We start from the raw sequence: 14,751 nt of genomic DNA on the forward strand, positions 1-14,751 counted from the left end.
GATGATTCTTGTCTGAATAAATTACTACGGTGGTGGATTGGCAAGTGGTGATTTTTAATTCCATTGTTTCTTTTTTTAATTGAATTTATTGGGATTACATTAGTTAATAAAATCATATATAGGTTTCAAGTGTACAATTCTATAATATTTACATCATCTGTATATTGTATTGTTCATCATCCAAAGTCGACTCTCCTTCTGTCACTGTCCGCCATTTACCAACTTTTCTATCTGCCTCCATTATTTCTTTTTCATTGATTAGCTGTGATCTGCTTTAAAGGAAGAGCTTTCCATCTTATTTACTTGTTCATAGTTCTTCATTCATGATTTACATCAGAGTGGACTCGTTGATTCTTATTTTATTAATTGGGTTTTAGGTGCAATGTTACTTGTGTCTGTCCTCTTAGAACTTTTGGAACAGATGAGTCATTGTGAGAAAAACCAATAAGCTGTTTCCTTAAATTCTATTTAGGAGTGGCATCCTTCCACTCAGTATGTTTTTTCTTCAAGGTCTTGTTCTAGGTGTAATCAGTATATTGGTGGTCTGTGTTCTTATTATTGACGTGTCCGTTAGGAATCAATACTTAAGGAGCATAATACATGGGAGGTATTTTTAGGCATTTCCTTCTAAATTTAAATTGTCATGAAACTCTATGTGCGATACAGAGGGCAAGACGGTGAGTTCTCCATGGATCAGAGCAGGTTGGGGCAGTGCAGAGATAAAATACTGCCAGGGCGCTTGCGTGTCCTCTTCTTTTAGCCTTTGCGTGGTATAATTAGTGGTGACTTACAAATGTGCAGTGGCGTATAGTTCTTGACCATGCTTAACTTGCTCTTGGAATCTTAACCGTGCACTGGTAACTAGATTTCAGCACTTCTCTTTCCAAACCTCCTGGCTCTTTCTAATTGTGCTTTCAATTTCTCATCAGCTAGATTTTCGCGAGCAAAATGGTTCCGGATTTTTATTTCTTTTTCCTGTCTACTTGGGTAGTTGTAAGCTTTGAACACTAAGGTTCGGCAGCGTATGGCATTTTCAAGTTTAAAGCGATCTGAGTCGGATTCATAGCCATACTTGCGGATCCATGGAGAGGAAGCGGGCGGGAAGTAAGGTCCTCCCTCCAGCAGAGGGTCCCTTCCCGCAGCCTCCTAGCCGGCACCCGCAGAGGGTTTAGAGCCCTTCCTGCCGGGCTGGCCTCGGGCTCGCGGCCCCGCCCCGCCCCGCCCGACCAACAACCGCTGCTCTGATTGGCCCTGCGCCTGTCTCTTCTCTCCCCGCAGCCAATCGCGCCGGGCGAGGAGCTCCTGGTCTGGTACAATGGGGAAGACAACCCCGAGATAGCAGCTGCGATTGAGGAAGAGCGAGCCAGCGCCCGGAGCAAACGGAGCTCCCCGAAAAGCAGGAAAGGTAGGAGCCTGCCGACGCCCGCTCCCTGCCGCTCCCGGGCCTGCCGGATCCGGGCTTGGACAGAACCCGCAGCGCTCGGTGACCTTTTCCGGACCCGCTGCCAGCCCGTGATCCGGCCCCCCCGGGCCGCTGCTGAATCACTGCGCCCGGACGCCGCTCGGGCTCTTTTCTAACTTGGGGCCGGGAATCCGGGCGTGGAAAAGTGCGCGGACCCCAGCGCTGCCCGCCGGCTGGTTGTCACTGCACTCACTGACGTCGAAATAGCTGGACTTGCGGGCGGGAGCAGCAGCCGGTCCCTCCAGTGCGGTGCACCTCCAGTATATTCTTAGCTTTTTGTGCTATCTGCCAGCGAACGCGTCATAAAATGTGTTCTGACAGTGACATTTCTAGGTCCGCAGATTCCGTGGCCCCGTCTCTACCCGGGACAGTGCAGTGAGGGCCGGGCGCGCTGCCGCCGGCCGGTGAGCTCACATGCCCCCCGGGGGGGGGGGGCAGAGAGCGGGCAGGGCCGGGCCGGGACCGGGACCGTACACTGCCACTCTGCGCGGGCAGGATCGGACACTGTCACTACTCCGCAAGGGGCCGGGCCCTGTCACTCCGCGGCCCGCTTCCCCTGGCTCCGCGGGCCGCGTTACTGCGCTCCTCTCTGGGAGGGGCCCTTCTGCCCCGCTCCAACCCACTCCACGCGGGGCCAGGCCCCACAAGATTGCAACACTTAGGGGTGGGCTCAGGTCTTCCTGAAATTAGGCCATTAACAAAATGGAAGTTGAAGTGTGTGCTGTTTTGTCACTTTTGACTCAACTCCAGTAGTTTTGTTTTACGATGTTTTCAAACCAAGGTAAAGCGTAGTCACGCTCACAGAAGGGAGGGGATGATTTCCGGGTAGGAAAATTGTTTGGTTGGATATATCGTATTTCTTTCTAGGTTGGCATTTTGACATGTTCTTGGGAATTTTTTTTAAGGAAGAATTTTAATGTGAATTTGTGAATCTTTCATAGAGCTTAGTTGGAATATGTGCCGAGGCACAATATGGCAATTTCTTACTAGTATAAAACTTTTTTTTTCTTTGCTCGGCTTAGTCTCAGGAGCACATTTTTGTACTCATCTGAACTTAGGAGTCTGTCCTTTACTCAGTATATTGTGAAGCGAGTTGTGGAAGTCATACTGCAAATAAAATCACAACATAGACTTGACTTTGGAAAAATGTAAAAATAGTATTTAAAAATGTAGGCAAGAAGTCACATTTGAGTTTTCCATGACCTGTTCTTTGTATTTCATGGTGTCATGCCAGCACAACTAACTTATCCTAGGGACAGTTTGTAAGCCTAAATACATGATCTCTGTTTGTTGAACCTGATTTTGTTGCTCTTTTTGGTCATTAAATACTTTGATCCCGAATCAGATGATTAGGGTCTAGAAAATTTTCAGGTATGTTTTTATTTCTTTTACTGTTTTACCTGGGTGTTGAGATTTTGTTGACATGAGGCTTAGTGCATAATTGTTTGCAAACTGTTCACATAATTCAACTTGTTCTTTAATTTAGTTCATTTAATGGAAAGTTCACTCTCAGCCCTTTCTGTCTGGCATACTTCGGTGTGCATGTTTAGAACATTTTTAGTACTTTTTTGCTCTTTCAAATTTATCCTTTAATTTAAAAAATCTATTCATTTAGTTGGATTTCGGGGGGAAAACTAAAAATAAACTTTTTGTTTTATAAACGATACATGAACTTACACACCTTCATTTTCATACCTACCTAAATTGCTGAGTTTTTATGTCTAGTTAAGTCATTTATATTTCTTTTTTATCCTATTGTTATTTTTCTAACTACTCTGGGCAGCATATAGCCCACTGAATCTTAGGTTTTAATTAAAATACTTGTGTAAGGCTCACTCTTGGAACTTAGTCTGTTTTGAACAGCTTACTGGTAAAGAGCTCTGTTTGAACAGTATGACCTAAAGTTTGGAGAGTTTAGATAGTGAGTCAAGCTTTTTTTTTGTTTTTAAATTAAATACTCTGTGAAAGCTAATTTATGGCTTGCAAAGACCTGAAATGGAGAACTTTTTATATGAACTCAGTTCTGTATAGGTCTTCTGTGTGACCTCAGACATTTTAATATCTTTTCAGGCAGTGATGTCAGTGAGTAAATCAACATAAATGTCACTCAGTAGCACTGTTACTTAGTATTTCTGAAAGCCAGATGTTGAAGACATGCAGCCGACAGGTAGATTGACAGTGGACCTAACTTCATTCCAGTTACGAGGCAGGCAGAGAGAAACAAAGGGCTGAATTCTCCCTAGTTCTGGGCCTCAGCTCCTCTGCGTGACAGCTGCTATGCCTACAGCTGTGCGTGCATGTGGTGCCTTTCAGAATTCATCAGCTCGCTGGGGGATCATGAGGCGTATGCTGGGCAGTGAGAGACCCTGGTTCCGCTAATACGAAGTGGCCCCTTCTCTCTCCTTCTGCGTCTCTTTCTTTCATTTGTACATTCAGCTAATGTTTGTTAAGGCCCTGCTGTGTGTCAGGCACTCTGCTAGGTAGTACTGTGCAGTGGTGAGCAGAAAAGTAGCAGGAACTCCTCGTGGTGCCTGTAGTCTAAAGCCAAACATTAAATCAGTAAGGTGCTGATCAGCGTCTAGATGGTTGGCATGGAATAGGCCCTCAATAAATATCCGTTGATTGGCAAACAAAGATGCACACAAACCTGTAATGAAGGAAAAGAACACAGTGCTGTAAGAACACAGTTCATATTGTCTCTGACCAAGGAGCATGCAGTTCTACCATGGGCCAGAGATGTACATATCTTGAGCATTTCGAGCTAGAATTTTGGATTCTCAACTTTGTAATTCAGTCTTAACTTCTTAGATGTCTGAGCAGCCTCTGTAATGAAATTGAACATGAGAAGTCCCTTGGATGGGACAGATTAAACTTTTTGGGTATAGAGGAAAGGAGGATTTTTAGTGTTGGGTGTTTCTCATTATTTCATTTATTTATTTTTTAAGTGAGAGGAGGGAAGATAGACGCTCGCATATACCCAACCGGGATCCACCAGGCAAACCCCTTTTGGGGCTGATGCTTCAGTCAGCCAAGCTGTCCTCACCACCCAGGGCTGACACTTGGACCAACCAAACTATTCTCAGCACCTGAGGCTGACACTTGAACCAATTGAGCCACTGACTGTGAGAGGGGGAAAGAAGCAGATGGTCGTTTCTCACATATGCCCTGACCCGGGTTCAAACCCAAGACATCTGCATGCCGGACCAACGCTCTATCCACTGAGCAAACTAGCCAGGGCCCGTTTCTGATTGTTTTAATTTGAACCATAGAAAGGTTATGATCTGTGAAGTTACATAGAAGGGCCAAATTTGGATGTATTTACCATCTTTGCCATCTCTGTCTCCTATTTTTAGTGTGAAAAATTGAATTTACTTGTTAGCAATAAACAATGAACTGTTGGCAGATACGCTTTTCAAATGTAATAGAATATAATTGCAGAATGTATTGTTGCCCTGCCCTCTTTTGACTAAATAAGAACCCTACCTGCAGTTCTTTTATCCTAAATAAACAACAGGGCCTTTATACAAATGGGCTTAGTGGGAAGAATGAAAAAAGCAGGACCCCTGAGTTTTTACCAGGTCAACTGGGCAAATCATGTCACCTTCCTAGGGCATAGTTTCCATAGCTTTAAAAGTGGGTGCCATAACAAGGGTGGTTCTGTACTACCTGACCTCACAGGGTTGCTGTCCGAGCAAATGAAATAACGAGAAGGAACAGCTCTGCACAGCTTGTGAGCCCATGGATCTCATAAGGTCCACTGACAGAATGTAGCTGACGACTACATATGTGTTTCTCGCAGCAGAGCGACTGAGTCTATGACTCATTTAATCAGCAAGTGTTCGAGGAGCAGCAGTGGGAGCTCAGAATACGCAGTGGGTCGCCCGATCTTCCCGTGGCCAAGCTGCACTTTGTGCCGGTCCGCCCTTTCCGAACCTGTTGACTTTCCTGTTTGCAGCTAATGAGGAGGAAATTAGAAAGAGAGTGTGACTTATAGAAGCAAGTAGTTTTATTGCTGATAGCTGGACATTAACGAAGATAGAAAATTTATAAGAAAACTAGTAATGAACTACAAAGCGCAGTTCCCTAAGGTCACTTAGCAGGTGCAGGTAATTCTTTATAAAAACCATAAATAGTCCCTGAGAGTGTTGGCTAGTTTATAGTATTTATCTAGGTGACTTTTAGTCACTACAGAACAATTAAATTATAATCAGCCTAGAAAGGAAATATATCATGTCTCTACAATCACAGTCATTCAAATAGAAAACCTTAGTACTATGATGAACACTCAAGTTGTTTTGACATTGTACACGTTTGAAGTTCTCTCTTCTCCAAAGGCTACAAAGCCTATAGAAATTTATAGTGAGGTAAGGAATCTACATGCAAAATAGCTTGATCTGAGGTCATTAAAAAAACAAAACAGAAAAAGTGCTAAGCTAAGGGGCTGTGGACATCAATGGAAAGGGAACTGTGGCTGGGAGCCGACTCAGATGGCACAGGTCAGGGCATTTCGGCGCGGGCCTCGCACTGTGAGAGGTTAGAGACTGAGTGCAGGAATGCTCTCCTCCAGGTCATTAACAGGGACCTGCCAAATCTGGACAGACACTGTTCTAGGAGCTGACAGGTTTCTGCTCTCACGGAATCGATGTTCTAGATAGTGAGGGGACTAGCCAACAAGATGAACAAGACATAAGACGGGTATTGTGATGTTAATGAAGTGCGTGTATGTGTGAATTATGCCATGCCTGTAGATGCGTTGCCAGCAGTGGCTTTGCAGAGGCTTTGACATGAATGCCACAAGGTGGGCCAGTCAAGTTCTAGGGGCTCCGAGCTCCAGGAAGAGGGACCACTGGGTATTACCATTAGCATTTTGGAAAATTTATTGTTGGGGTGGTGCATAGTGAGGCCACCTAGTAACTCGTGTGCGTGAATTATGAAACTCAGTTCTGGAAATGGACATATTGGCCCCTTTTCTACCAGGCCCTGCACTGAGTGTCTAGATGGGAGGAAACGTTAGAGAGGCGGCTCGACTCTCCAGGGGGAGCTTATCCGTGTGATGGCGGCGTGCTGCAGGTCAGACTTAGTCTGGGGGTTTTAGTGATGTGTCCGGGGTCCAGCATGGGCCCGGGTGGCAGCGGCTCTGGGAGAGGCGGTCATGCCATTCTGGGGTCACACAGTGGAGCCCGGTGGGGAGCGTCTGGGAGAAGGGAAGGGATGAGGAGAGGAAGGAAAGAGCAACACACGAGGTGGGGCAAGAGAAACTCACGGGGTGTGAGGTCCCAGGACACTGCTAGACAGCGGGTGGAAATGGGTAGATGCAGCAGGAGACTGCTGAAGAGCAGAGCCAGACGCTGTGACCGGCCGAGGTGCTGTGAGAAGCGCAGAGCACGTCGGGCACCCCGGGAGCCTGAACTTCCGTGTGTTTGTCTAGATTACCACCTGGTTCAGATGGCTCCCAGGCGGTCTGTCCCAGTGAGTGGCCATCGGATTTCCATGCCTTCTCCTCTGCAGAATTTGCGGCTGCCTGCCCACGTCCACGTGTGGTGGGCCACAGCAGTATGAGTGACAACACTGGTTCCCTTTAAAGTTAAAATTAGAGGGTACATTTGCTAACTGGAGAAAACAGGTGGGCTTTGGTCTCCTCGCCTAGCATAGCAGCGGACAGCCGTCCATCTCTTGGGCCAAAGCCGATGGGCGGAGGCCTGGTTGGGAGACGAAAGGCAGATGATGGCAGACCCCCCCCCCCACCTGGTGGGCAGGCCCTTGGGCCACTTACAGGTGCTCACGTGGCTCTTGTCTACAGGGGTGGAGCAGGGTGTGGCACAGTGGGAGGTGGCGGTGTAGACTCTGTGTGGCTCTCGAGCCTGCGCTATAGACCCACGTGAGTGGTGTCCTCATCCCCCTTATATATAGTTTCGCTGCACTGTAGTTGCTTGCAGTTGAGTGCAGCATTTGCTGAGCACGGGCTGTCTCATCCCTGACGGGTCACCTGCCAGGCTGTTTGCTGCTGCTCTCTGTTCGCACTCGAAAGCTCAGTATAGTTTTAATAGATTTTTCAACAGTGGGAATCGGAGTTTTTAAATTTTCTAATTCTGTTGGTGCTGAATTGCCTCAGGTTTAGGTAAGTCAGTTGGGCAGTGTTTTTGTTTTGTGCCTTTGATTCTTATGTTATAACTTTGTTACAGGGAAATTATGTGGATTAACTTATATTTTCCTAAGCATTTTGCACCATTTTCTCCCATATTTTAGTGGATGGATTTATAAATATCTCAATGTATATACAATGATTGAAAACTGCTTCAAACATCATAATTGAGTGAATTAAGAAATATGCTGTGTTCTGTCTATAGCTAGGTGTTTGTTCTGGCTCTCCTGGCCCTATGTAAATTGGAAGGTAAGACTTGGCCTAATATAGAAAATAAGTTTGATTATGATTAGTTTTCTAAAAGGTAAAAACGTAACAAGACCCTTATTGTTGTGAGTTCAGAATCGTTTGGTAGGTTTTAAAAAATTCAGTTATAGTGTGAAAGTAGAAAAATAGTTTTCTGTGCTTTTCTTAAATGTGAATACATGTTTTTTTTGTTTGTTTGTTGTTGTTTTTTCCTGAATTGCTGATGAATTATTGTTTTTTAAACTCATTGAGTGTTTCTTTTCCTGGGCAGTTTGACAGTCATGTTTACAGATGAGCTGTTACATACGGGGCCTTCAATGTTCCTAGGAGAAAGAGAGGAGAAGATAAACTTTATATTTGACATTACCTCTAAAGAGCTGAGGCGTTGGATAAATACCCCCAAGAACAGCGTTGTGCGGGTTAAAAATTAAGACACTTCTTTCAGTGAGAGGTTGTGTGGAAAGTGGAGAGTGGCCGCCTCGCACTAGCCTGGTGCTCTGTATGTGTTCACATTGCACACGCTGCCAAGGACAGTCCTGAAGCTTGGTCTTATTGGTGTTCATACCAATGATGTGTAGGGAAGCTGAATGCCATGTATTAGCAAGAGTTATTTGAAAACACTACTTTTGTTTCTGATAGTGAAAAAGATGGAAACAGTGACAGGCATCACAAGAATTCCTGCCTGAATTCATTCATTACAATGTATTTTGATGTGGACATATTTCATAGTTTAACATTTATCTGTATATTATGTCACTGTGTGATAGATCTATTGGTGGTGACCGTGATGGCAACTGCTCTTGTGTCTTCAGCACATATCAGAAGTGCCTTGCACTGAGCTTGGTGCTCCATATGGGGACGTTGCCCAGTTTAGGAGGATCTCAGTTAAGAATTTTTCATTTACGATGGTGCCGAAGTAATGCGCGTTTACTAGAAACCAGCAAGGCTCAGTGTGGTGTTGGGTGGGTCAGATGCATTCTCAACTACAGTATATTCAACTTACGATGGGGTCACATTTGACATTGAGGAGCCGCTGGTACTTTGCTAGGTCTGTGTCCCTTGCCCCTCAGCGATCATTGTGCTCACTGCCTTCTGTGGATGAGGAAACACGCTCAGGGCTCGCGTGGCTTGCCCGGTTTCACCCAGCTACTAAATTACTTGGTCTTGCCTAAATCCAGCTTTTATTCATGTAGAACAGTTCTGTTGACTAAGCAGCAGTGTTTTATAAGGCTTTGCCAATTAGCAAAGATGAGTTTTCACTACTGTACTTACTTTAGAATCGCCTACTTTAATCCTAAATAATAAGTGTAGTGTGATTAAGTGTGTAGTCTTTGATATTGGAAAACTACCGTTTTCCCCATGTATAAGACGCACCCTTTTCTGAAAAAAAATTGAGGTCTAAAAACTGGGTGTGTCTTATATAGTGGTTGTAGGTTTTTTACTTGCATTTTGAGGCAATATATGAAGACAGTGATTTGTCATCAGACACAGAGAGGACAAGCTAATGGATGGGAGTTTTGACAGTGATGAGTTGTATGAATTCTATGATGAATAAAACATGAGTTCAATAACTTTATGTAATAATTTTTTTTTTCAAATTTTGGGCCCCAAAATTAAGGTGCATCTTATACCTGGGAGCGTCTTATACATGGGGAAATGCGGTAAGTTATGGTGAGAACCAGCACCTTCAGTTATTGCTTTGGCGGGGGGGGGGGGGGGATTATGGATTAAATGGGTTCATTATATTTCTTTGAGCGCCTCAGTTTTTAGAAATACTGACAGATGACATTTTATTCTTAAGTGTTTCCTAACAATGTATTTGTGGGTTATTGTCTTTGAAGTCATTTGAGAAATTGTAAGAACAGGGAGAGAGGGGACACCTTTGCCTGATGCCCACGGCAGTGCGGGTGGCGGCAGGGTCGGGTCTTGTTGGTGACTCCAAGAAGTCCACGGTGTTGAGCTTCCTGCTCGGCACCAGTGTTTATTGTTGACAATGACTGGCCAAATGCTGAGAATGATTGAATAAAATATAATTTTTAACATTTCCCTAAGCTGAGTTTTATGGATTTTGAATGTGTTTTAATCAACATACACTCTAAAAATTAAATCTGGAAACGGTAAGTGCAATTCTGACTTGTTTGTGGATATAATTGAATTAAATCATGCTTGTTATTAGTTTCTTTCATTGTCTTCAAAAAAAGATAGGGATTTTTTTTGTTTGTTTGTTTTGTCAAATGCTTACTAGGGAGGTAGCTCTTTATTTTTCCTTTTTCCTTTTTGAGAGACTCATCTGAACTCTTTGAAGTAGTCCCTACTTCTGAGGTTTTGCGTGCTGAGAAAGCCGTGCCTGTTTTAGCGCCTTGACTCCTTCCCGAGGCAAGCGTGCGTGGCCCTGGATGGAGGAGCTGCCCTAACCTGTCCCTGTGCACTCTTGCATTTTTCCAGTGAGGGGCAAGGGTTGTTCTCTTCGTTGTATTGATTTCACAGTCAAGTCTTTAGAATGTGTGTTTATAAAATTTCAAAAACTTCTTGAATTTGTAACAAAATGTACAATGGCCTTTTCTACCTGAAACTTCTACTGAGAAGGCTTTATTCAGTTCCTTAAAGATTTAGTAAGTTCCTCCTGCCCTGCCCCCTTACCTCAAACATATGGTAGGCTAGATTGAACCACTGCTTAGTAATCTGTGTCTTCATTTTTAAAATTTCTTAAGCATTTTCCTTTACGTTCTACTCCTTTTCCTAAAAATTAAGAAGCAGAAGCTTTACTTAAAAGGTTAAAACTTGGTACACATATTAAGAAAATGTCCTAAGGGATTATGGGAAAGAAACAAGAAAATTTTCTGCATTTTGTAGCATTTGTTATAGCTGTTTTTTTCTCTTCCCGTTTTGTGGTTGTGACCCTGAAATTTAAAATATTTTTTGATAGAAGTTTTAATTTGGTAATGTTGTGTAGTTATTTTAAGTGTTATATGTTGGTTAATATATTTATTTGTAATATACAAAGAACATTTGGATAGTTTCAGAAGCAAGAGATTTATTCTAATGATTGTATTGTATGTGTGTGGTATATACAAATACCAGTTTCTAAAATAAGACTATAACATCTAAAATCCTTGCTAATTTTATACTTGCAAAACTTTTTGACTTCTATATGTTTTTATTAGTTTAGTAAGTGTCTGACTGACCCAAACCTAATTTTATCCTTAGTGAATTAGCTGTCTGTTGCTGGTTATGTACAGGTGCAAAGGATTATCTTTGACTAAAAAGAAAAGCAGTAAATAGGGTTTAGGTTAGAACCTCTTCCCCCATTTCTGTAAAGCTGCAGTGACAAAGTCTTTCCCTCTTGTACTTAGAATCCTAACTCTTGATGTAGTCTTTTGTAGGTTTCCTAAGACATCACATGCCACAAAAATGAAGGCAAACTGGTTTGTTCAGCGGTGTTTAGAACCTCTAAATCGAATTATGTGCAGTGTTTCAAGTTGTAATACAGTTTTAAAAGCACAACAAGGTGATTTCTATGCCTATTGTTATCTCCACAGTTTGGCTTCTTCTGGTCAGTTTTCATTCTCTTGCATTTTGAGGGGTAAAGTATGCCTTTCTGGTTCTATTGGCTGTATTTTTTGTTTTTAATGTATGAGATGATCAGAACCAGTCTCTCCGTGGAATAAAGTGACTACTGGCTTTATGCAGAATGTCCGAAGTCCCTCTGAGAACCTGGGGCTTCTCTGCCCTCCTCCTCCTCCTGTCTTGGTGCCTTCTCTGTGAGCATGTTAACGTGGCGTCAGGGGCCACCTAAGCCTTCTATTCTTCTCTGCAAGGCTACGAGGAGCTGGTTAGTTGCCGTTTTGATCTTTTACATGTGGAATAATCTCCTTGTTTATTTACACATTTTAGATTGTATTTCTTACAGGATTAACAATGCAGTTGAAATGATAATTTCCCTCTTCTTGGCGTCCAAACCAAATAATAAAAAGGAGTGATTATCAATAGTCTCACTTTTGGTTGTAATTTTGAACATGGGCTTGAGTCCAAATTTGCTTGTTTTAAGGAGTTTTAATTGCTGTTAAATGTATTATCACAAGAAGTATCTTTTCCTTCCTAGGTATGATTTTAGGATTACAGTGGTACCTTGAGATACGAATTTAATTTGTTCTGTAACCGAGCTCGTAAGTCAGTCAACTCGTATATCAAACTGCCGATACTGGACCCGTGCGCCAACACGCCAACTAGCAGCAGCTTCCTGAATCATGACTCGTATTTGGAATTTCGCTCAGATCTCGAACAAAAATACAGACCGAATCGCAGCTTGTATCTTAAAAAAAAGTATGTTGGTCTGTTCGTATCTCAAGGTACCACTGTATTTGATAATGGGCCCATTTAAGTGTTAAGCTTAATAAATACCTGTTTGCAGTTTTGATTCCATCAAAATTATAAAATTTAGGAATTCAGGATAGAAAATAATGTAAATTACTGTCTGTATGCCAAGGTAAATTAAATCCCTTGTTGTAGTAGAGTGTAGAAAATATTAAATCAAGAAAAGGTGAAGCTGAACTATTTCTGACTCTTCAGTCAGACTGTGCCCCTCGACGGGGATCTCATGGACAGTTGTTGAAAAGTACATGGAATTGGTAAACTTTGTGAATGATTGTTGTAATCCCTCTAACTCCGACTTCCGTTTTTATGCTAAAGCACATTATGAAAACAAACCACTACCCCAATTTGTTTGGGGAGGGCTGAAGCATACTGCTGGGGCTTCACTGCCATTTCTGCGTTACTTACAGCCCGATCAGTACTTTGCAGAGGGTTAACTTGTTTAAAATGACCCTGAAATGTGTGTGAATGTTGGGTGGAGGAGAGAAGGGAAAAACTGCTGTCCCAGCTGTACTGAATTCTGGAAACTGTCAGTATGTGGACTCACTGTGGCATGCTGGAACATACCCTTGGAATTACAAATTCAAATCCCAACTCCCCCAGTTAGTAGCAGTGTGACTTTGGATGGGTTAACCTACATGTTTTCATGTTAAGTTTACTTGTGTGTGCAGTGGGGGTAAGACCTGCCTTGTAGGGCTGCTGTGCGCCTTGAGCCAGAGCCTCATCAGGACATGTGTGGCACACCGACCTTGGTCTGCGCCCTTGTCATTGGTGGACAGCAGCAAAATAGCAATGTGGTAACTGCCTGTCCATCAGCTCATTGGGGCACTTCTAGTTGGAAAAAAAATGAACAGTTTCAACATCTTCTAATATGTTCTTTAAACATACACATAGTGTGCTTTGATGACATGAAGGCGATTGCAAATTATGTAAGAGTAAAGCACTGCTTTCGATCTGCTGATAGATACACATCACTAGAGAATTTCTGATGCTAGAGACCTGCTTTTTTCTTAAAAGCTGTCTTGCTTTACTAGTTACCCAAACTAAGACACTGGTAGTTATAGGCTAGCAGATTAGAGAACTCATGTTTCACTCTTTGCTTGCTGCCCACATGAAGAGTTTTTCTCTTTTATTCCTGCTCTTCTGTCTTACCTTGATGTGGTCCAGACCACTCAAAGTGGCTCTCCTTCAGTGTTGTGACCAAGTTTTAGGTAGGTGACATTTTGGATGAATTCTGGGTACAGTTTCTTAGATATTAAATTGTCAGGCAGCCTTGAAAGTCACTGTGTGGGAGCAATTTCAGTGTTGTATGTGACAAATGAGGAGATCTGTCAACTCACATCCTTCTGGATGTGAACTTGGGAAAAAGCAAAAGCGTGGACAAGCCCTTTTCTTAGGAGGAGTTACTAATTAAGTTGATGATGTCAGTTTTAAGGAAACAAATGTCCTGATTATTTGTGCAACATTTTTGTTGAGCAACCTGAGGAGTCAGGGTTTTTTTTTAGGGACCACATATTCCCCATTATATGCACATTTACGTGAACTCACAACTTGACTTTGTAATAAAATAGGAGGTCCCTGAACTCCAATATTTTGTGTTAGAGAGGAGCCTTAGGTGTTATCTAATTTTGAAAGGGGTATAAGGTTTCTTCCCCAAAAGATTAGAACTACTAAAGTATGAACTAATATGTTTCATTTCAAAGATTAAGCAGAGACAGCAATAAAATCAGTGGGTCACAGACTTACGAAATGAAATAATATTTACAACTTCCGCTATAAAAGCATTAGTATTATATATTTATATATTGATGGGGACGCCCGTGTTTGCTACCATTCCCTGTTCTCTCAGTTTCACTCTGTCCTCATAGGGTTGCATGTTTCCGTACCCATAGCTGGGTGGGATCGTGTGAATGGATGTAGAACAAATGAACACAACAAGTGGATGGGTTCGGAGTTGTTAGTGGAAGCAGACGCCATTGTCTTCATAAGAAGGAACATATGCTGACAGTTCAGGCTTGTTGGCGTGGGGTTTCTGTCATTTGTGTAGTAGAGTCTGCTGCGGCTCATCCTGACAATAGAGTCCCTTTATCCAGTCTGTGTCAGGCACTGAGCAAGTTCCCTGTGTACATCCTCTCATTCTCTCCTCCGTGACAGAGGCGGGAGTCGTTATCAGTGTGGATCACAGCTCCTTTCGGTCCTGCGCAGGATTTTCTCATTAACCCAGTCGGGGCCCATGCCGCACAACACAGTTTAGTTTGTAGGTCTCTGTCCTTCGAGGCCCTGTTTTATTCAGAGAGCCACCCCAGCACTGGAGAAGGAGAGGAGAGCCTGGCCCAGGAGCGTCTCACTTTAGTTGGGGTCAGCTCTTTGCAGGGAAGATTTGCAACCTGGGGGGACAGGAATCTTTTGGGAGCAGCTGAGACGAGTGGCTGGACTGAGTGAGACCATTCCTCCCAGCGCCGTGCTGGCCTAGGAGGCAGCCTGTTCACACCTCGTCCTTGGTGAGCCCTTCCTCCCTCCCAGGGGCATT

At 43.3% G+C, this 14,751-nt stretch overlaps 1 protein-coding gene across 10 annotated transcripts in view; it reads left to right on the plus strand.

The window, feature by feature from the left end:
• The window catches only part of PRDM2 (PR/SET domain 2), a 111,377-nt gene that overhangs the window by 50,397 nt on the left and 46,229 nt on the right, over nucleotides 1-14,751 (plus strand). For 8 of the 10 annotated variants that reach the window (XM_066375119.1, XM_066375109.1, XM_066375111.1 and 5 more), the window contains one exon: nucleotides 1,279-1,405. In XM_066375119.1, coding sequence (XP_066231216.1) covers nucleotides 1,279-1,405 — 127 coding nt within the window. Of the gene's footprint in view, nucleotides 1-1,277; nucleotides 1,406-7,813; nucleotides 7,854-9,468; nucleotides 9,512-14,751 lie in introns of those variants that run through there. The other 2 variants (XM_066375115.1, XM_066375118.1) reach the window with 2 other exon arrangements.

This window comes from Saccopteryx leptura, chromosome 3, assembly GCF_036850995.1.
Source record: "Saccopteryx leptura isolate mSacLep1 chromosome 3, mSacLep1_pri_phased_curated, whole genome shotgun sequence".
Lineage (NCBI taxonomy): Eukaryota > Metazoa > Chordata > Mammalia > Chiroptera > Emballonuridae > Saccopteryx > Saccopteryx leptura.